The following is a 24,677-nucleotide window of genomic DNA, read 5'->3' as shown; positions in this document are numbered from 1 at the left end:
GCAATACAAGTTATAAATGCTTCAGTTTATTCCAAATACACAGTCTACCTTTCTCTTGGCAATGAGCGATGCCCATTCACCAATCATTCATTGTTTTGAGTCAAAACTGTTCAAAGGCTTGATCAAACCAGTTGTCAAACCAGTGAATTGATTCGTGAATCAGTTTGAATGATTCGTACAGTTCCCTGCTGCATGCGCTGAGCGTCTGAAGCGGTTCACAGAGTTATAACAGAAAGTTTAAGAACATCAAGAGCGTTGAAGACATGGCTCTGGATCTACAGTCAATTGAAAGCAAATCTGCAAAGGCTATTGTTTGCTTCGATGAAGATCTTTATTAGATGAACACTGCATGTGCTGTCTACAGTTCAACCGGTATAGATAAGGCTACCTTCGTTTACAGTACACAACACCACTATAACATTAGTTTGTTGTACGTGTAATTTTTACTTTTAATAAGCTGTCACAGAGTATGAAATAAATACCCTCCAGCTCTGTTCCAGGAGGAATGCCTTTCCCTAAACACAATTAATATTGATATTTCCACAGAACAGACGGAAGAAGAAGATCCGTCAATGTGCATTTGGTTCATTATGTTCAGATGATCGGTAAGTGAGACATGTGAAGAGTTTTCAAATATATATATATATATATATATATATATATATATATATATATATATATATATATATAAGTATATATATAAGTAACTAGTATATAAGTATATATATAAGTAACTAGTAACTAACTACTTGAGTAGTTTTTTTAGCCGATACTTTCTTACTCTAACTCAAGTAATATTCAGACTATTACTTTTAGTTTTACTTGAGTAAATATTTCTATAAGTACTCTTACTGTTACTTGAGTACAGTTTTTGGGTACTCTACCCACCTCTGCTCCTCCTAAACAAACGCACACAGGTAGACCAGACGCTAACTAGCGACACAATGGGAGACGCCGAGGACTGATTACTCATGTCTCAATCATCGGTGAAAAACACTTACAGAACAAGGCACGTAATGTTACAATAATATCGCCTTTTACACTCGCGAGAATGTGCTGATGACATTCCATATCTATGCAAGTCAGAGGTATGCAAATACATACGTTGGCAGGCAGGACAGCTTGTTATAATCCTTGGAACGAGGAATATGACTAACGAATATTTTATGTTCCTACGCCTTCTACAGACGATAGGAATGCATATAAATAGATTCAGGCACTTAAAGGTATAGTTCACCCAAAAATGTAATTTGATGTTTATCTGAAGAAATAAAGTCACCTACATCTTGGATGCTCCGGGGGTAAAGCAGATACATATAAAATTAGCATTTTTGGGGGAGCTATCCCTTTTACTTAGTGAGTCTTTTAACCATCATAAGAAAAAAAAAATTTGAACCAAATGACCTACCCCACCTTTACATTTTTTTTAAATTAAATAAAATATTTATGACCTATAACATATTTTTTTAAAACCTTACAAAACAAACTTTAACTGTAATGTAATTAATACTTTTAGTTCTAACGTAAAATGTTACAAATAAAAATGAATATTTTAATTTCATTTCATTAAAATGTAATAAATGCATTTTTAAATGAGCAAATCATAAAGACACATGCAGTAGTGGTGTGATTAGGGCAGAAACACTCTCAGTGGTGGTCTTGGGACATCAGTAGTACATACTTACTGTTGAGCCCTTGACGAAAAGAGTTCATCTAACAAGGAGGCAAAGGATTGGCTAAGGACATGATTGTGGATGAAGAAATGAAATGGAACAATGCCACAGGTTTGTTTTCGGGATAGAGCTCTAAACACTCGGGACTCATGAGCTGAAGCACTCTGGGGTGGGTGCTAAGGCGGATGTCACAGATTGGGATTGTAGCTTTGGATAAAGGGGAAGAGAACACTACACTGTGAGCAGGTATGGAAGAGGAAGGGCATTGAGGGGAAGTCCTCAGTGCCTACCTGCTGCTGCTGCACAGCGGGAGTGACGCTGATGCCATCCCCGTTGAGTGAACGCAGCCCGAGGTAGGCGTCTCCTGTGTGGGAGAGGGTGTACGACCCAGAAGACCCTGCAGCGATACATTCAGCCCATCAGGCATGCAGACCTGCCCGGGTAGCTTTTGGAGAAACCTGCAGTGTGTGTGGTGAAAGTCTGTCTGCCGTCTATGCGGAGCGTGTCAATCAGGACTAACCACTTTACGAAATCCAAGACGGTCATGATAATGTTTGACTACTTCCTCTGACTGGAGGCGACAGAACATAACAGGTGAAGAACGGGAAGCGGTGATCACGTTAGTGCTGATGTGGACTTTCGCCTTACACGAAGGTATACAACTTGACATGCTACTTCCTCTAGATGATGCGATGCATTGTTGGGGCGCTGACCACAGGATGTGAAACAGGATATGTGGAGGTGGTCTTTAAAAATATACGTGGTGACCGAGTATTGTTAAAAATGACAATACATAGTTAAAACACCTACCTTCTCCATTCTGCTTCCTGAGCAAATAGAGGTTCACCTACTCTAACTAAGTGTGTGTGGATGGGTAACGTGGGCATATGAAAGTAACATGAAAATGTTAAATGAACAAACACAGCATCAATAATTTTGGCAGAGATAATAATAATAATTAAAATAAAGAGGCTATGTTAGTCATCAATGGAAAGTTATTAGTTATTGGCATAGCCTTAGAGGAAAACGGCCATGCAAAACCAGTTCACTCGGTCAGGGGTGAGAGTGGGAGGTATGATCAAAACAATCTTCGGTGAGTTTATATATAATAATGGCAATTCAACAGACAGATGCTACATTTTACAACAATTTGGTCACATCTACATTTAGACCATACAATTTATGAAATACTTTAATACAGGGAAGTTTTTTTTTTGTCAGCCAAACTTCTTAGATCATTAGATTATTTTTTTTATCATATAATTAACACATTTGCATGTTCACAGTTAAAAGTCACATGAATACACTTCCTTTTTTAGCAATTGCTTTTGTATGGCTAATACTAATGGTTCATAATTTACCTTAATCTTTGATTAGTTAAAAGTTTATTTTTTATTTTTAATCAAATGCGATGATGTCGTTTCATTAGTATTTTTTCCCTTTGTAACATGGTGGATAAGAAACAAAAAAATATGATTATTCATAACAAATGAACGAGTCTGGCATGCGTAGTGAGGCTGAAACTTGTGATCGCTCATTAACTTCCTGTCTATACAATGTCTATTAATATGACCAGTTGTGATGTTGTGCAACCATACACTAAGCTCTGTTTCGTGTTATGCCTAATAAGAGCCATTCATAAACACATTTCTGCAGATGCGTGATGAATGCAGTCATACGGCCCAGGTCCATAGAAAAATGAAACTATGACGGCTTTATCCTGAAGATATTTACCAAACAGCTGTTGCTTAGATACAATCAGATCAGCTTTACAGTGCAACTCAGATCAACATCAACTAAATCTCACCCAGCAAGTACTTGATGCGAGTACCAAAAAACAAAAAAACAAAGCTTTCTCGATGACAGGAAAAAAGATCTTATAATGGGCAGACAAGAACAGACTTGAGAATGAGTTGGAATGAAAATGAGAAGCATGTCGACAGGAAAGTGATTGCGGCAAGCGGTGTGTGCAGTGTAGTTTCACTATCGGCTAGAGATGATGGGAGGACTGCTGTGACTGTACCTGAGTTGGGTGTTGCTGGAGAGTTTGCCTGGCTGGCCTGTGCCGACACATTGGCAGCGTCCACGGCTGTTTTAACGGCGTACAGGTTTGCTTCCTCCTGGAACTTACCAATGTTCTTCTTGTAACGAATTCTCTTGTTGCCAAACCAATTCGAGACCTGAGATGAAACAACTCCAATCAGACAACAATTTCATCAGTGAAATAAATACCGTATTTTCGGACTATAAGTCGCACCTGAGTATAAGATGCATCAGTCCAAAAATACGTCATGATGAGGAAAAAAAACTATATAAGTCGCATTTATTTAGAACCAAGAGAAAACATTACCGTCTGACAGCCGCGAGAAGGCGCTCTATGTTTTCAGTGTAGACTACAGGAGCACCGAGCAGCATAGAGCGCCCTCTTGCGGCTGGAGATGGTAATGTTCTCTCTTAGTTTATTTCTCTCGGTTCATGTCAAATTAATTTTGATAAATAAGTCGCACCTGACTATAAGTCGCAGGACCAGACAAACTATGAAAAAAAGTGTGAATTATAGTATGGAAAATACGTATACTATTTTATAAAAAAAATACTGTATATTTTAATACGTTTATACACACACAAACACACACACACGTATATGTATTTAAAAGATTCTGACACTAATTCTTAATCTGCAGATGTTGCTCCAACTCAACTGCAGATTTTACACTACTGTTCAAAAATTTGGGGTTAGTTTTCATTTTCTTTAGGAAAGAAATAAATTATTTTGAAATGGAAGTTGACTGTAACATTGTTATGAAAGATTCCCATTTCAAATGGGAAAATGTATTTACAGTTTTCACAAAAACATGAAGCAGCAAAACTTCCAACATTGATTAGATGATTTCTGAAGGATCATGTGACACTGAAGACTGGAGCAATGATGCTGAAGATGCAGCTTTGCATCATAGGAATAAATTACATTTGAAGATTTATTCAAATACAAAACACTTACTTTAAATTGTTAGAATATTTCACAATATCATATCACTGTTTAAACAAATTCAACCTTGGAAAGCATAATAAAAAAACCCCTAACTTTTCAAGCATAGTGTGGTACAATGCCATAATTTATTTTCATGTACCCATCTGCCATTAAGAAATGTTTAATGGAACTTCCTTCATGTAAAATAATTTGTGTGTGATATCAAATAAATTATTTATCAGTGAGTGATTATAATTTGTTCATATAGTTACCTCATTTCATTAAGTCGGTATGTATATATAATACATCTAATGACAGCTGTACATGATAGCTCTACTGTAGATTTTCTGATCACACAAATTTAGCATAACTAATTGTTTCTTCAATTGTTAGTAAACTAATTCCCCACACAGCTCAAACAGAAATGTGTAGAAGTTTCTGACCGTCACTGTTTTGAAGCTGCTGCTATTTTGGCTGCTCTGACTTTACAAGTTACATGGGAGACGATGGAACAGCCAAGAAATGTTTCTAACTTGTAATTAGGAGTTCAACAATCATGAACGGTTTTAACAAGTGGTAAATGTTTAATTACAGGAAGTCCGACAAGATCACAGCACAAGTTCACAACTCAACTGAACTGATGGTTATCTTCTGTTTACCATATTTGATGTGCTCTATGCATGTGCAGTGCTCATGAATAAAAGCCTATATTAAATTTGCTCATCAGATCTCTTCAGAAGACTTGCATCAAATTGCTCAATAACTTTTATGATGTATTTTTAAAGCATCAAAATTTTGGTGTAATGGACTTTCAATGGAGCGACAGAAATCACTCACGTTTCATTAATATTATCTCCATTTGTGTTTCAAAGGTGAACCAAACTCTAATGGGGTTGGAACGACATGAGGGCAAATAAATAATGACAGACTTTTCTTTATCTTTTTCAACCCTGCAATATGTGTGAAAATGTGCGATTGTAATAATTGCCATCAATAACTACTCAAGAGAACTGAAATAATGCATAAGCAAAAAAGTTTTTTTGTGTGTCATAATATTAAGATGCCAACAGCTGCATTATGGACATGATGCAACTTTTATGACAGTATTAAAAAATGATGCTTTAATTCATGAAAACATGGTTTTACAAATAAAATAATGAAATTAAATAAAACATGGAGCAGGACTTATTTTCCAAGACATATTTTCTCTTGCTCCAGTATTGTAAAGCTGGTTTCCAGGTTTTGCAAATACACATGGGACAACTGTGGAGCATGCGTGACCTTACCTGAGAAACGGTGATCCCACATTTCTTGGCCAGCTCTTCCTTGGCTTCCTCGCTGGGGTAAGGGTTGGAGAGGTGAGAGTAGAAGTACTCGTTCAGCACCTCTGTGGCTTGCTTGTTGAAGTTGCGTCTCTTACGTCTGAGGACAAAAGTAAGTGGAACAATGAGTGTTTCATTGATAACAGGTCAATGATTAGTGGAAAAGTGCAGCAGAACAGAAGACGACAGCTGGAACTAGCAGACACACACACACACCTGGCATCGAGGAAGCGAGAGCGCAGGATCATGACGGCCTCACAGGTGCTCTGCTTGAGCTGCATCTGGATGGAGCTGAACTTGCGGTGGATGATGGCCACCATGCGCTCGATCTCTTTGGGCGAGATGGGCCGTGTGCGGGACTGTTCCCTAAGCAGGTTCATCACGTGATTGGTGAACTCACTGCAAGCCTGTGTTCAAACAGATTTGAGGTTCGTTACATACATACAAATATACATTCTTTTCTAAAAGGTCCCAAGGCTGCGTTTATTAGTTTAAAAACAGAGTAATAACACTAAAATTTATACTGAAAATAACTTTTTTTTTATCTGAATCGATTTTAAAATGTATTCCTGTGATGCCAAGCTCCAGTTAACCTTCAGAAATCATTCTGATATACTGATTTGCTGCTAAAAAAAAAGTTATGATTTTTTTTGTGGAATCATGCTTAGTTTTTTTCTTTTGTTTTACATTATGAATGTCTTCACTCTCACTTTTGATCAATTTAATGTGTCCTTATCCGAATGGTAAATACGTATATGAAATAAAACATGTCATTTCTAAAACATATCAACATTATGTTTTAGTTTTGGAAGGACACACACAAGCCCACAAGCATCTGCTGAAATGACTTCAAGGTCTGTTTCTCACCTGCTCGTATTTCTCTAGTTCGGAGTGGTAGATCTGGCGGATCTGTGTGAGTTTGGCTCTGTAGTCCGAGTGCTCGATGCTGCCGTCGTTCGGTGATCCTCCAGCCGCTGCTGCTGCTGCGGCCGCCGCCGCTGACCCGCCGCCCTTCTCGGGCCCAGACACTCCCTCGGCCAGCAGCATGTTATCCAGACGCATGATCTGGGGATCTGGAGGGTCCTCCTCCTGTACGCCTCTGATGCTCAGCACTGCAGAAGACAAAACAAGGGGTCAGTCTGATGGAGAGCTTACAGAAACCAGTCACTTCAACAGAAACCAGTCACTTCACATAATACCACACACACACACACTTAAATTAAGTATGCAATTCCTGCTCTCTGCAGCAGAGGGCAGCATGGTACTTCAGTGCAATCTCAATATTAGGAGCGCATGTGCTGTCAACTACAAGCACATGAAGCAATGAGTACACATCTCTCCAGCACTGAATTAAAGCAAGACCTCTGTCAACTTCCTGCTATGGGGCCATCGCTCGCACCTCGCCTACACTACATATGCACACACGGGGACGGCCATTGACTGATGGCAAAGTCGAAGATAGATAACACAAATATACATGACACTGAGGGTCTTTGCTTTCCTCTAGACCACAGTTTCACGAACCCCTAGTGGTGTGTGACAATGTGTTGGAAATGCCAATGGCACATCAAATGACATAAAAAAGTGCTGCTTTAAGAAAATGTAATAAAAAGAACAAAAAGGAGCCTAAAATTTTAAACTGTCATCATGTCACTCATGTCTTTCCAAAACTTAAAAACCTTTTTGCAGAAGATACACATTAAGCAGAATGTCTTCGCTTTAAGTTAACTACTCACTTTCAAAAAATGGGTCAAAAAAAAAAAAAAAAAAAAAAAGCTCAGTTATTCTGTTAAATGTTTCCAAACTATAAACCTTGCTCAAATATCTAATGTAAACTTTAGGTGAATCTTTTAGGTGATACGGGTTAAACAGATTAAAAGAAGCTCTCCAGAGAAGCTGAATAGAGACTCTAGCGCTGCGTGGGGTTTGTTTTGTTTGTGAACTGAAAGAAAGAGAAACTTTCAAAGGCCATTTGTTGGAAGCAATCAGCATTACATCTGTGGATGCTCTGTCTGTACCATCCCCGCTGAAATCAAAGCTGGATTTCCCATCCTCCCTTTAACTGATAACACATTTAATGACTTCAGCTCATAACCTCCCCCAATAACAGCACAGAGTTGGTTTCCATCTCCCCCCGCCCCATCCCACCCCGTTCTTTCTGAAAACTTTTTCTTTCCCTTGGCAAGCGGCTCTTTTTTTCTTGTTCTCTCTTGCCCCTTCAGGGTCCCTCCAGTCAGGTCCTCCCTCTTTCTTTCTTTCTTTCTCTCCGAGTCACATTCCATCTTTCGTTTCTCCCCCTCTCTGAGCTCAGGAATGCAGCAGACCTAGCAGCCTGAACTAATGACCCCCATTCACCATACCTCCCTCTTTTTCAGCCAGCAAAACTCCCCAAAGTCAAACAAAAAGGAAGAACACTTCTTCTCAAGTACATTAAGTTTAATTCAAAGGGATTTTGGCAGTAAGATATATTTCTACCATGTGGTCAAACTATTTCTTTATTTCACAGAGACAGTAGAGAATAACACTGTAGCATAGGATTTCATGCATTCAGTCGATGGCTAGGCTTTAAAACAGAAGACATCTGAAATGAGAAAACCAGTGTGATTTTCATTTTTGGCCCATTTAATTAATAACTTCAAACTCTGCATTGTTCATTCTGGTAGTAAATGCCATTGATAACCAAAATTAATATAATAAAAAAAAAAAAGAAGAGAAAAACTAATCTATTTAGAAATATTAACTTTTTCATTAAATACTCTTAACATCATTTCAATAATTATTTTTATAATAAATAATAATAATAATAATGATGATAACAAAACAATAACTTTCAATATTAAAATAAAAAAAATTAAAAAGATTAAATTAAAAATTAAAATTATTTAAATATTTATTGTTATCATTATAAAACTAAAAAGTACAACTTCGAGCTCTGTCATTCATTCTGGTGGTAAATTAAAATGATTATTTAAATTGTTAATATTAGCGTTTTTATAAAACAAAAAAGACAGTAGTCCGCTTTTTAAAAGATCGTTCTGGTGGTGGATTATTTTAATAATTATATAATTATTAAGTCCTATTAAAAATCTGTTATTCATTTTGTTGTTAAATCATTTAAATAAATATTTAATTTCTTACAAAACAGTATATGAACACTTTTCAAAAAAAAAAAAAAAAAAAAAAAATTATATATATATATATATATATATATATATATATATATATATATATATATATATATATATATATATATATATATATATATATATATTAGTCTTTCATTCGAGTGTTAAATTGGTTAATTATTTAAATTATTAATATTAATATATATATATATATATATATATATATATATATATATATATATATATATATATTCTTTTTAAAAGCTCATTCTGGTGGTGGATTATTTAAATAATCGTTCTTATTACAAAACAAACGAGATAAAAAAAATGGGTAGTGTTTTATAATATTTTTATAAAATAAAAAGTGTTTTATCCTATTAAAACCTGTTATTAATTCTGATGGTGAATTATTTAAATACATATTTAATTTCTTACAAAACAAAAGACAGAAATGGAGTAAAACGGTATATGAACATGAAATGTTACAAAACGTTTTATTTCTATTAAAAAGGTTTACCAGAGTCTTTCATTTGAGTGTTATATTAGTTACATTTGTTTATTATTTAAATGAAGCATTCTCAGCCTTCCCACAAGGGGTGCTATAGTGCTCCTTTCAGGCAGAGCAACAGTTTAAAAACAATAGCTGAGAAAGCTAGTAAGGCTGTTGACATGTTCACATCTAGCGAACTGAATGTCACATCTGGTTTAATTATATATTTAATCTGACACCCCCCTCCAGAAGTACTGAGGTTTGTCAGTGTCACAGTAACAAAAGTGTGAATGCTTGCAACTTGCACTCGTGTGGTAGAGCATGTGTCTGGCCTAAACCCAAAACGCACCTCTGTTTTCCTGGACTGTGTAGTCTGAAGGGTGAGGGGAGGCTTCTTGTTTTTACGACCACAGCCCCACAATCAATAGAGTGAAATGTACCACCTCCCCAAAGAGTATCACACACAATATCCATTAAGAGCTCTGCCTCCAGCCCAATCCCTCAAGCATACAGCCTTTTCTTCAGCCTAATTATCTCAATTAAGCTGCGATTACTGCTAATTACATAAATAACCCACAACACGATGATACGGACCCCTTAAAATTTCTAACACCCCTTTATATTTCAATTTATGAGCCTTGATTTTGAAACCTCTAATAATGACTAAAGTGCCACGGCTGGATACGTTTTATAATAGCTTGGCGGTAAATGCTTACAGCTACATTCTGAATCCCCGACACATCTCGAGCCAGAAAAAAGCCACCGCATCTCAATCTCAATGTCTGTGTGTCTTTAAGAAGATTAATAAAGCCAGCCTGTTAAATCTTTCAATTAGCACACTTCATTAATACAAACACACCGCCATGCTAATGAGATAATGTACGTTTTAATGCGCCGCATCTGTCCAAGTTGCACTAATATCCTTCCATTAAATTTATGAGCGATCGGCGCGGACGCACGCCCCTCCTCGCGGCGAGGAATTCCCTCATTTGCGAAAGGGCCGATTGGAAAGAGCCATGAAATATTCAGAGGCGCAGGTACGGCACAGGTGACGTGATTCGCGAAGACGAAGGTATGGTGTGCGCTGCTGGAAGCAGTACATTAACACTGCCATTTTCTGTGCATTTCTGGAGAAACAGTCCATCATGGCTTTGAAGGCTCAGGCCTCGTCTGTCTTTTTCTCTATACCTCTCTGGTTCGCTCGCCCTCCTCCCTCCTCCTTTGGCTTGGGCCGTCATACCCCGCCTCCTTTTCTCTCTCTGTGCCCCCAGCCACCTCCCCCCATCCTCTGTTCTCCATTTCAGTCGAGTTCTCCATGTGAGCCGCAATCCCTCATGCTGTCAGCCCCCCCTCTACCTCTCTCTGTAGACAGACAGGATTAGCATTTTAATTGCATCAGCTCCCTTGGGTATTCTCAGCCTTTCACTGGGAGAGCGCAAGGGAGCAGAAGGGGGAAGAGAAGGTAAGGAGAGAAAAAGAGGAGAATTGTTGGGGGAAAGCAGCAAAAGGGAGTCACAGGAGGAGATAAAACAGCGAGGAGGAGAGCAGGCAGAGATGGAAAAATAGAGGGGGCAGGGAGAGCGTGAACGAGAGAGTTGAAGATGATCGCGGTGGGCTGCAAACGAGTGTGGGGTGACACTTAGGAAATGACAACGCTCTGACCGCAACAGCCAATAAATCAAAAGGAGGAAGGCGAAGGCGACGGGGGAGGGATCTTGAAAAGCACGCCCACATGGACGCAAGCAAACATGCTAACCTGAGAGCTAAGTGGGATGTAAATAAGGGGAATTTATCTCGAAAACAAAAACGACTGCAGTGCCATTACAGTCGAAGTGAAATACGAGGGTCATTTCTACTTTACGCAGTGCATTTTCATGTCCCCATCACACACACCCTTCATATACTGTGTGAATACTACATATTCCTGGTGTTTCTCCATTTGGTTCTTTCTCCTGCGTTTCCGGGGAACATTGTTTTAATTGACGTCAATCAGTTTCAGAAATTGACGCTTTTATTCGGCAAAGACTGCCGCATCAAAAATGATCAAAAGTGATGGTAAAGACAAAATATTTGGGTTTAATACAAATTGTGTTCTTTTGAACTTTCTATTTATTTGAATATATATATACACACACACAAATATTAAGCAGCACACCCGTTTTTAACATTAATAATGAGGATTGTTTCTTTAGCAGCTATTTCATAAAAAAATAAAATACTAATTCTGCATCCTCAATAATAACATTTGTCATCCTGTTAACTTTTGTAATATCAGTTTGACTGACAATCACCATCATGACACCATCATCCTCCAGGAAGTGACACAAACATCAGCGAGCACAGACGATGACTTCTGTGAGATTGTGTGGTATTGGTAAATAAAATCATTTGACTGAAATCAGTAAAAACAAAAACAAAACAAAAAACCTTAACATCTTGATTTTGTTAAGCACTCTGTTCATTTAAATTCCGGAGCCTGACCGAAGCATATTCCTGAAAGTTTTACAGAAATACTTCCTGAAATCACAACACATGCAAATTTAATGAGCACTGGTCGTTCCTGTTTTGAATTCTAAGGAAACGCAGAGCTTTTCGCGCACATTAAAATGTAAGTCCTTAAGAAGACCTGCAGCTGTGTTGGCTTCATAAAAACTAGAAACAGAGCCCAAAAAAAGCCCTAACTTCAGACACCGAATCGGTGTCCTGCTCACGCTGCTGGTAAAGCTACAAGGGTTAATAACAGTTGCCAAAATCACTTAAGCAACTTAGGCAGGCAATGACAACACATGCCCAAAGATTCGGACAAACCCAGAAACCAAAAGAAAACGCTGACAACATTGCAGAGAATGCGTGAAAGTGGCGCGATTCGCATCTCATGAGGAACTACGAGAGGAGGGCTTCTTGAGCGAGTGCCAGGGTGGTATAAAGCTGCAAAATCCACCGGTACATTCCTGTTGTAAGCAGCTCAGGTTAAACGGCGTCAGTGGGGCCTATTTCGTGGCACCCAGTGGCACGCACACATGGGCCCGTCCACGCCCTGAGAGGAGCGGCCATTGGTCAGCGTTAACAGAGGAGGATACGATTAGGGTGTGAATAGCGCTCCTACCTTAGGCAAACATGCCGTCTGTTCCGACTTGTCATTTATCAGCTCTTAATTAACTGAACTAGCATTTCATCGAGCTGAGCGGCACACAACAGGCTTCGCTCGACACGCAGAGACCGGTCAAACAAGACCACGCAGGTGAGAACACACTCCACCAGCTCGGTGCGGTCAGGTGAAACAGAGGGCCGAGGACAAAAGAAGTCTCCGCAGATGACTTCACTCTGGGAGGAAGAGGAGGAAGAAGGCTGTTGCCGTGGCGATACCGACACGCCCTCCTCTCGCCCGCTCCCCGGCTCATCAGCGCAGCTGCCTCCTGTGCTAATTAGCACCGCCTCTTAAGGAGCTCCTAAAGACCTTGTGAAAAATGAACGCTCATTTGAGAGGTCGTTAATTTGCACTGTTATGCAAATTAGGTGGCAATTAAGCAATAGATCATAGGAGCGGCTCCCATTTATAATGAGTGAACGAGAATTATGACAGAGGCAAACAGGGCCGGGGAGAGTCGAGGCAGGATGCAATGAGGGGGAGTGTAAACTAACCTTAGCCCACTGCAGCTCAGACCGAGAGAGAGAGAGAGAGAGAGAGAGAGAGAGAGAGAGAGAGAGAGACGACTGCATTGTGCCATGTGTACAGGTGAACGTTCAAGCACAGCATGTTCAAGTAAGAAGCTGCAGAGCAGAAGCTTTTACTGCATCGCCTTGTGCTCTTAATGCAATCGTACAACTACATTTTGTGTTATTTTTGGCCTTTTTATTATTTATAGGAGAGTAAAGAGAGTACAGGAAATGTTGGAAGGAAAGGAGGAGGATCAGGAATAGGTGATGACGATAGCCAGGCTGACACTGCTCAATGTTGGCCCATGAAATGCCCATGCAAAAGTTGCCATCCCATTTACAGGATTTTATGGTTGGTTGCCAGGATGTTGCTGTGCAGTTGTTAAGGTGTTCTGGGGCCAGTTGCTTAAACATAGCCCTTTATATTATGATGATGTCTTAAAATCTAAGACGACCAACTAGCAGTTAGCCAACTGGTTATTGATTTTATTTTTGGGATTCAATTTAGACTAATCTACATTTCTATGAAAACAAGTTTTAAAATTTATGACCAGTCTTAAAGGAGAGAAAAAAAAGGCCAACCTGTAAGACTGGTCTAAACCTTTTATGCAATTTAGGGTTGTGCAAATAGACAACAGTATTGTGTATCGACGGTAGTCAATGATATCAGTGGGCTGATGCCTTTGACGAAAACAAAAGGACTATTATTATTAACCTAGTATTATTAACTAATTAATATAATGGGACTTATTTGTACTATATTTCTTTTTCCACATTTTTACAGTGTTGCATGTTATAACCAATCACACACAATTATGCTGAGCTTATGAATGCAGTGGGCAATCAAAGGAGCTCAGATGAGTCATCAGTTTTGTTGTCCAGTGCGTGTGCTCACTGACTAAATACTACTCACTCGCAAATTCTCTCATCGTAAACAACAAAGAGCAAATGTATGTGTGATGAAAGTATAAGAGATAGCTTCGCGGATTAAAACGGGAGTGTTTTTTAAAGTACATATACTCACACTAGACTGAACCAGTGATGTAAATGTTCTTTGCTCATTTCTTTAGCTGCCGTTTGAATAACTGAGGAAATGTAAAAATTAAAATGAGTAACTTTAAATGTTTCCATTAAATTGTTAACATGGTAAATATAGATTCAGTCCTACAAAAAATATTTAATAACGTCCATATGCTACTTGAATACAAATATTCAATGTGTAGTTAATAAATTAAATAATCTAATAAATTGGCATAATAATATTGTGTATCCATGATCTCAAAGGCTGACAACAGGACGATATGACTATTGCAACTAACAAAAATGCCGCTGGCCCCTGAGCATGTTGTTTAAGTACTTGCATAGGTATTTAAGCTGGTGCTTACTGGCCCAAGGCTAATGAGCCCATGTCTGAGTCTTAAATGATAGTCAGGACCTTGAATATGGTCTCTTTGACTATTTATTTTTGATCAAATAACTGCAGCCTCTGAGAAAGTAAACATTCTTTTAAAATATTAAAATCCCAAATCACTTTTTTATCCACCCTTTTTAAAGAAATTACACCTCTTGCCAGCTCGGATTCAAGTCTGTAATGCAACTGATTCAGGATGCGTTACTCACTGATGGCTTATACTTGGGGTAAGAGGGTTTATTCAAATCCCTAACCCTACGTTTAAGCCATAGCAACCACCACCACTAACTAGCCATGTGTCCATCCTAACCTACATTATAGAGAGTTTGCATTAACACCTTTGCGTGAGACAAACAGATTATTGTAGCTTAACAAAAGGCCAATGCCTCAATCCAAATGGCATGCGTAGAAACTCGAAACTCCCTCCCTCAAGAGAAGCTTAAAGTGAGAGGAGCTCGGAGCAAACTGACAGATCACCCCTGCTCCAATCCCCTCTCCAGAGCTCTAGATTAGTCACAGACTGCAGTGAGGACCTCCACACAGAGATGGAAGGCTCCCATCAATTGTAATTAATCCTTAATTAGTCAGGATTAGGTGTTGGGCTCTGACTCTCTCCCGCCCCAACAAAGCCACGCCAGCTAATGTAATCCAGCTGAGGCCACATTTACATATCTTTAATTAAAGAGACATGGGTTTCTTTCAAACACTGCTCCCCAGACCAGCAGACTGAGGGACATCTCCATGAGTTTTGACACACCGCAGCTAAACTGGGTTTCTTCTTCCGAGTACTTGATCCTGTTCTGTAGACACAAAATGAGGGCGTTCAAGAGAGTGAAAACCACATTCTACTCAAATAAACTCTGATCCTAAAGACTACACAAAATTTTCAAACGTAACATTCTGCAGTTTATTTACTAACTTGTTTAGGCCATTCCACGATTTCAATCATCATACAGTAACCAGCAACAACCACCCCTTCCTCTTCTCACCGAAGACATGCAATGTAGTTCTGAGGAATCTCTCGCTGTTGGTGCTTAGGATTCTTTCTCAGACAGTTTTTTAAGCTTCCACACTGCCGACATGTTTGCTGCATTAAGGCCAATTTATACTTCTGCGCTGGGTGAGTGTAGTAGGTACGGCGTAGCATACACATTGATGTGTACCATACGTCGTACCCTTCGCCGTACCCTGACACGCACCTCCTCAAAAATGTAACTATGCGTCGCGACGATGCGGACTGCAAGATCTGTGATTGGTCGGCTTTGTAGTATCACGTTTCCTCCTATGCATTTCCGGAATGATCATCTGCACTCTGGACCACCCGCCATTTTTAAATTCTGAAATTCAGTGAAGAGCCAACATGGAAATGGACCAAGTGATCGAGCGATTAATTGAAGAAGTGAGGAAATACAGCCATCTGACTCCTCTTTCAGTCACCATTGTTCGTAGAAGCCCGCGAGGATCGAGGAATGTAAACACAGTGGAACCCACTAGCATTTCGGCGGTGTAACTGCAGAGCAAAACAGACATACGCAGAAGAGTAAATGCTCACGACGGCGTCGCCTACGTGCGTAGCCTACAACTTACAATACGGCGTACACTCGACGCAGAAGTATAAACTAGCCTTTAGTGCGCGCCTCTATTTGATCACGTCACATCATAGTTTGGTACAGTTTATTCTGTCTTTTCACTTATTGAATAATTTTGGTTGCCAAACATTCAGTGCATCCCAACTGAAGATAACATACAACATTCAAAACGCATGAAGTTACGTGATTTAAAATGGTTACAGATGAAAATGAATATTTAGAGGAAATATTCAGTATATAGCAACGGTTCTCAACTGGGGGACTCAACAAAAAGAAACAACAAAAGATGTGTCTGTGTGTGTGTGTTCTTGTTTTTGTGACAGATCAGGACACAACTTTATATAATGACATGGGCATGACACCGGTATTACAAGGAGAGGGTGACTTATGAGGACATAACCCATGTCCCCATTTTTCAAAACGCTTATAAATCATACAGAATGAGTTTTTTTGAGAAAGTAAAAATGCACAAAGTTTCCTGTGAGGGTTAGATGTAGGGTTGGTGAAGGGCGATAGAATATACAGTTTCTACAGTATAAAAACCATTACGCCTATGGGATGTCCCCACTTTTCACAAAAACAAACTAGCATTTTTCTTAGTCATCACAGCCTTGGTTACGTCAGCAGAAAAGCTGCTGCAAGCACATGCAAGGCATAAATTTATTTCATTTTGATGAAATGAGCGCATCACACGTTGATGAATTGTGCACAATGGGACCAGGCACCATCATTAAGTAAATAGGGCCAATTGAGAATTCATGTCATCTTCAAATTGCATTTTCCAATAAATTAGGCGATTAGCACAGAGGAAGTACTTGGCTGGTCAACTCAAAGGGTCTGGGTGTTTTTTTAAACGTTTCCTTGCATTCAAGAACGCACCATGCAATTTTGCTTGTCCAGTGCTGAGAAAAAAGCTTGATTCCTCAAGGAACAACGTAATGAGAGGAAAGACACTCGGCCCACACAGCATTAGGATGAAGTCCGCCACCATTCTGGACCTTGTGATGGGGGGAAGGGGGGCGCCTGTCAGGGCCAGGGGTCTGTGTGATATTAGCCGTCTGCCAATCCGGCGTGAGGAATGGACACAGAGTAATTACTGCTGCTCTTACTGCCTCATCAATCTCTCTCTATCGCTGTCTCTCTCTCTCTCTCTCTCTCTCTCTCTCTTCCCTTTCCCCCCTTCACACTCTATCTTTCTCACTTCTGGAACAGAGAAGAGAAAAACACATTGAGTGACAGAGCACCACACAAGAAACGCCAAATGAAATAGGGCCACTACCAAATGATGATATTAGGGATTCTGCATTTTTGCTGTTTATTCTGAGGCCAGGTTGAATGCATTAGTCACGCTGCACAAACGTTTGGTCTGTTTGAGTACCTGTTGAGGCTGAGTTAATCTCTATTGCAGTTTATTCAAGTTGTAAAAAGTCTCACACTCCACTGGCTCCTTTACCTGCAGGCCTGCAGGCCCTGCCTCGTAAAATGAGTCTGAGATTTCCAACAACTCATAAAATTTTACAAGAGGGTTCAAATTAAGGTCTTTCAAAATTGAATGATAATTAAAAAGCATTAATTAGGTCTTTGTCCAACCTGACGTCAAACCAGAGCCAGGCAGGTCATTCAGGTTGGTTATAAACAAGGATTTGAGCTCATTTATTTTTTACTGAACCACATAGGCTTGATGTGGAACTACATTTATCTACATGGAAACTCTCTAGAACCTTTACATGACGTGCAGGTAATGGCTGACATTTTACAATACTTGGAAAGCCATTTGTTGATGGTAAACTGTTTGAGCACTTTAAATGATTTGCTTCTTAAACTGCGAGGAGAAGTTAGCGATATCGAGCCATTCTAAACAAACCATGCATCACGTAAAACTGTGCTAAACACTAGCCATAGTTAGGCAATATATCTGAATGGTCAGCTGGATTTTGACTTTTTCTCACGACCACTCTTGTGCTCTTGCTAATAATGAAAAATTACTAGTACTACTAGAGACTACACATGAATATTTAGTGGAAACAGGAAATATACTGGAAATGCAAGAAGACACATAGACATACACTAGACATTTTGTTCTTTTAAACGGGTCATCGGATGCCCATTTTCCACAAGTTGATATGAGTCTTTAGGGTCTGAATGAAAAGTCTGTAACATACTTTGGTTAAAATTTCTCAATGGTAGTGTAAAAACACCCATTTTAAACTGTCAAAATCAGCTGTGTTTGCAGCGTGCAGTTCTAGTCCGTGTTTCTTTAAATGCTAATGAGCTCTGCTGACCCCACCCCTTTCTTTGTGGGGTGACTAGCAGACAGTAAACTTCAGCCGTGGATCTGGCTAACTAGCTGCATGGATTTTTCATCATTATAAGATGGAAGTGTACACACACTTCCAACACACATTTATGTTCAAACAACAACAAAAGTTAATTTTGCATCCTATGACCCTTTTAAGGCTTATTCAACATAATTTAAGAACCATTAACCAAAGGAAACATTAAAAAATAAAATTCATATTTAATTCATGCAGCACTGGGTTTATTTGAGGCCATGGTGTTCTCAGCCCTACCAAATCATTTATTTGTTTCTGGGACTTTAATTGCAGAAATGCACTATGAGTAAAGTTGATCTGGCCGGTTCTTCTGGTAGGTACTCTTCAAACATCACATGACTTCGCTATTTTCAGCTATTAGCAGCAAGGGAGTTAACATCTATAGAAGAGCCAAGAAAGTAACCAGAATACCGTCTGAAACACAAATTCGGGATTCAAGACTTTAAGCTCTCTAAACAGAATGGGACATTTCTGTTCCATCTGTACCATAAACACAGGTGTAGGGCACAAAAGGAAGTACATTTGGTACCCTGCTTTTACGGTAATAAAATACATTTTTCTTTTCTGAGAAGAACTGAACATGCAGTTTTCATGACTGAGAGGTGACATTCTTGTTCCTTAAAAAAAAAGAAAAGTTTTATATATATAAAAAAAAAAAAAATCATTGTCACAAATGTGTTTTGATTAGTGACCCAAAAAATAGCATGGAATCGTAAATATTGCTTACACTGTATATTATTTCCGTTATAAGTTTACCAAACGTTTCTCGTTTTAAACTGTTCCACTATAATTTGCGACTTAACAGTTCAAATCGCAGATTTCCACAGCAGTCGCCAAACTGCATTTTAACCCAAAACATTGATGGCGGGAAAAAAAAAGTTTATGTCCATGTTTCTCATCAACTAGCTATGATAATATTGGCTGAGCTTCTTTTACAATTCAAAAACCTGTAAAAACAGAAAGTACAAAAGCAGGTGACCTCGACTATGAGAACAAAAGTCCGGGTGCTGAAAAGGGTGAGAATCAACTCGCTGCGACCGTTTTAAGTCGATGGGGGAGGGTCAAGACCGAAGAGACAATTGGCTTGGAAACCTCATCTCTCTCTTAATTTGTTTCTAAGGAGATTAATTATCAAATCTTACATATCACGCGCATGACGTTTATGTTAAACAGATGGGGAAATGCGAGGGGGGGAGGTGGTTAGTGTGACTTGCATTTGAGCAGAACATTTCCTTAACAATAAAAAACAATCTTCCCAACTGCAGCAGCACTCCGAGGAATTCAATGCACCTCCCCCACTCTTCCCTAACCCTCCCCTCCACCTCCATTACCATATCAAAGCCCCGAGTTCAGAGCAAGACTTCTCTTTCAAGAATGGAAGCAAGGCATCAGGAGGAAGGAGGAGGAGGAGAGGACAAGACCGCAGCGGCAGGGAAAGGCCTGAGCTCCAGCTCGCTTTTATCCCTGCTGTTCGGTGCAGGAGAGAGAGAAAGTGAGACAGAGGCAGACACACCGAGACTGTGGAAAACAGATGTAAGGACTACTGATCAGCAATACAATCATGTGCAGTGGAGGAGGCTGCCTTCTTTAATTCACATTCCAGAGACTGGAGATAAAAGCAGCAGGGAGTCTTGGAGAGAGCCAGTGCAGGCAGGTGTGTGTGTGTATATATATATATATATATATATATATATATATATATGTGTGTGTGTGTATATGGAGCTGGGAAGGAGGTGGGGGCCGTGCTAATCACAATGATGGACACCTCCCAGTGTTGCCAGACGTACGATAATTATCATATTTGTATGATAATTCTGAACTCTGTATGATGCACGATAAATAATTAAAAAAATCCCATGATGTAAGATAATTTCTAAATTTTGAGACACTTGAAATGATGGTGATTTTAATCACAGGGCTAATATACTCGGCTCATTACAGACACTCATGCGTACCTCAGTGTGTGTTAAGAATACAGGAGTGTGCCATGCTTTTTAAGCCAACAAGCACTATGTTGCGGTCCATGATGGCAAGAAGCCCCTCAACATCTGGCAACACGAAGATTTCCAATGACGGCGACTCAGAGGTGGAGTTAACACCGTCGCACCACAACAGATAAAGTCTGTCTGCATTGCACATGACAAAGCAATTGTAAAAAATCATTTGATTTCTGTGTCAGTGTGTCATAAATAGAAAGAGGCATCAGTTTACTGTCGGGGATGTGTTCTTTAGATTTGACTCGTTTATGATAATTTTCTTCAAATACGATGATTTTGAGCTTCTGGAACGATACTTGCCAAAACTGACATCATCCTCAACACACAACTCCACTCAGAGCTGAGGCCTGTTCAGACAAAGTCCAACCAGATTTTCAAGCAAGACAATACATCTCGACAGACTCCAGCGAACAGGATTGTGAAATGTTGTACTGCGACAAGCCATAGCTTTTTTTTCAAATGCTAGTCTGACTTTTTAAATGTTTAAATCTCACCAACAATAAAAAATAAAAAGTCCACAATACATAGTACGGGTCAAAATTATTGATTTTTTTTTTTATGCCAAAAATCACTAGGATATTAAGTAAAAACCATGTTCCATGAAAATATGTTTCCTACCATAAATATAAAAAAAACGTAATTTTTGATTAGAAATATGCATTTTTAAGAACTTAACTGACAACTTTTAAGGCGATTTTCTCAATATTTAGATTTTTTTTTGCATCCTCAGATTCCAGATTTTCAAATCTCAGCCAAATCATTAAAAAAAAATTTAAATAACCCTTATGACTGGTTTTGTGGTCCACGGGCGCGCACACACACACACACACACACACACACACACACATATACATATACATATACATATATATATATATATATAAAGTTAGATTATAATAATAGAAAATTACAGAATTATTAATAATTGTAGAAATTACTTGTTAAATTAAATAAAATATATAAAATCTAACTATGCATTATAAATTTTATATAAACGTAAATTTAAAATGTATATAATAAAATATATTGGGATTTAGAAAACCCAAATACTATTTATTGCAAATACAAAGAATTTTTGTTTTGGTGCAAAAAATGCATTTTGTCACAATGAATTTCCCATAAACAGGCCTTAACAGCGAAACCGCGTCTCAGATCAGACAGTAATGGCCTCGCTCCTGTCATCTAGTAAATCAGCTCATTTACGCCGAAGTCTTCAGGGTAAAACACGGATTGTAGATTAAGTTTGGCGATAACCGAAGTGATGCATGGAAAAATTCTGACCATTAACTTCGCCTGTCTGCACTGCCGACAACACCTTCCATTTAGTGCTGCATTTCTCCCCGGCCCTTTCTCCACTGGCAGGCTAAATGTGAAAATCAAAGTGAATGACATTAGGTAAATAAGACAGCAGGTTGCCTTGGCAACAGGGACAACCCCCGATACCCATTCCTCTAGCCTACCCTTTACTTGCATCCAATTATAGGAAAGTAAGACTGGGTTATTGACAGATTGCCACAAACAGACCGCTGCACATCATTTTTGCACTGTAATTCCACATGAGCATGCTTGTTACAGAAGCTGAGATGGATTCAAGCTGCAGGATATGACAGGAAAGAAACGAGAGAAACCATGGCACAAAGACAATGCCAACACCTCCATAAATATTTAATCATTTGTCAGCCTCTCGTTTGAGGGGAGAAAGCTGCAGATCTGCCAGAAAACTGACCACTGTGGATCTCTGAGTTAAGATGCGGGAGCCGTTACCGGTTTGGACCGGGATGGTTTGCGTGGATGGGGTTCACAATGAGAAACGTAACCTCTAAAGCACTGAGACCAAAGCAAATACACTTGTTGCCCATTCAAAGCTTTGAAATGAATTCAAGTGAGATTTCACACTATGCAAACACTGAATCCATTGCTATGACACTTAATGATTGCAGTGGGCGATACAATAAGACACCTGGAAAGCCTAGAGGCATGTTAAAAAAAAGGAACACAATAAATTTAGCCTGAAGATTATTAAACACCTGTCTCTGCATCTGGTCAATGCAGAATCAATACAGAGTAATGAAAAAGATCTACTCGCAATGTGGGAGTGCGGCTTGAAGACGCAAATCCGCACAGAAGTTCTGCATTGGCAGAGTAAGAGTACGACTTACCAGTTTTTTCTTTGATCTCGCATAAAACGCTGAACAGAGCCGGCTTCATCCTGTGGCAGTTCAGTGCGTGTTTTCTGTAAGAGAGAAAAGAAACGTGTTAGAGAGACTCTGATTATATTCCATCTCAAACAGTCAACATATCGAATGCTATTTGGCCATTTTAAGTTTATTGGCATCTGTCACGAACACTGTGCCCAATTAACAAAGTGCACTTTTGTCAGTTTACAAATCTACCATTAGCCTCATCGGTAAGAAATACACATGTACAGGGAAATTCAAAACCACTGATAGAGCCATTTATTTACTTACTTTGCATATGTGCTATTTTAGTGCCCCAAATAACCAAATATGTGATCTGAATGCAATTTCCAAAGTGCAATTCCCCATTTTGTGAGCCAGTTCTGAAGGATGCTGCATACTACCAAGATCTGGCATACTTTACCACATCACTTTTAACTGTAGAAAGTAGGGCTTTCTTCTGCCAATGTCTGAATATATCACCAGCTATACTGTTGATCTACATCATTTGATTAATTACTGCTGCCACAATCAACAGAAAACATACGCAAATGCCTCTTTTACACAAAATCCATTTACTGCTTGCATTCAGTGCCTGAGGTTTTTGAATCAGCCCCAAAATGTTTTTACATTTTTGTGAAAAATAAGTATGTCATAAATTCTGCTCTCTAGTAGGGATGGGTGATATATCGTATGCGATTGTCACGCGCATTTCGTCAGTAAAGTTGGTTCCCTGATTAGCGGTAAATCACCATCACCTGCTTTCAAATGGAGCGGCTTTTAATAGACAGAGCCGTAGATCACTGACAAGCGACGCAATATCGTGTTCATTATCGAAGGCGATAATTAATGCGATATAATACATATTTATATATGAACACATATTTATATACTCACTGACAAGCTATGCAAAATCGCGTTCATTATCGAAGGTGATAATAAACACGATATTGCGTAGCTTGTCAGTGATCTAAAGCTCTGTCTATTAAATGCCGCTCCATTTAAAAGTAGGTGATGGCGATTTACCGCTAATCAGGGAACCAGCTTTACTGGCAAAATGCAAGTGACAATAGAATGCGATATATCACCCATCCTTACTCTCTAGACCTTCATTTCAAAATAATCATATGTCCTCCTTTTCCATGTCCTGGCCAGGATTACTAAAGGGTCTAAAATGTCCACATTTTGGTTTGTTTTCCTACTTTCTAAAAGTAACGAATGAAACGTAGTTTAACCAATAGCATGCAGGTGTTGTACATAATAGACTATTCATGGTTTGTGAGGTGGGATCTACAGAGACCGGCCAAAAGCAAAGCAACGCAAATACACTTACAAATAATTTATACAGACTACAGAGCATGTCAATAGGAAAATGAAGACAAAACCTGGCCATTTTAGAAATCCCAGCCAGGAAAGGTCCAGGGAAAAAAGGACATATGGTCACCCTATTTTTAGAGAATCGTTCATGATAGATTCTTCAAAGTCTCAATTTAAAGCATGCATCGTTTGGCTGCCAAACAAACCAGAGGATTTATGGTTATTGAAAACATATCAACAACCTCTAACATTGTTTCCTGAATATGATTGCAATCAAAGGTGCAAACATCTCCTTCAGAATCAATCAAGATGTAATGGACACACTAAGACTCGAGTCTTTTAAAAAGCTCAGTGTCTGTAGATTGAGAAGATACAGCAGCAGTCTCGGCTCACTCCAGCTAAATGAGTAACTGACACATGGTGCTAATTTGTCTTTCGGGAAAAGCATTCCACCCTTTAATGGTATTATCCAGCCCTTTTTACACCCAGAACGTGCTTAATTTATTGAGCAGGTCTGGAGAATATCAAAACAAGTAAGGACCCTCTGTCTCGCAGAGGAAACATTCTTCTCAAAGCCTGAATCATATGTGCCAAATCCAATCATCGATCATTTCA

General features: G+C 39.0%; 1 protein-coding gene across 3 annotated transcripts in view; it reads right to left on the bottom strand.

Moving 5' to 3' along the window:
• pbx4 (pre-B-cell leukemia transcription factor 4) overlaps positions 1 to 24,677 on the bottom strand; it is a 35,784-nt gene that overhangs the window by 4,477 nt on the left and 6,630 nt on the right. For all 3 annotated transcript variants that reach the window (XM_052550362.1, XM_052550361.1, XM_052550363.1), the window contains 5 exons: positions 22,728 to 22,801; positions 6,834 to 7,078; positions 6,183 to 6,373; positions 5,931 to 6,066; positions 3,697 to 3,853 (listed from right to left, as the gene is read on the bottom strand). In XM_052550362.1, coding sequence (XP_052406322.1) covers positions 3,697 to 3,853; positions 5,931 to 6,066; positions 6,183 to 6,373; positions 6,834 to 7,078; positions 22,728 to 22,801 — 803 coding nt within the window. The remainder of the gene's footprint in view (positions 1 to 3,696; positions 3,854 to 5,930; positions 6,067 to 6,182; positions 6,374 to 6,833; positions 7,079 to 22,727; positions 22,802 to 24,677) is intronic.

This window comes from Carassius gibelio, chromosome B3, assembly GCF_023724105.1.
Source record: "Carassius gibelio isolate Cgi1373 ecotype wild population from Czech Republic chromosome B3, carGib1.2-hapl.c, whole genome shotgun sequence".
Taxonomy (NCBI): Eukaryota; Metazoa; Chordata; class Actinopteri; order Cypriniformes; family Cyprinidae; genus Carassius; species Carassius gibelio.
Note: the sequence above shows the minus strand (reverse complement) of the source record. Positions and strands in the feature narration are given on the sequence as shown.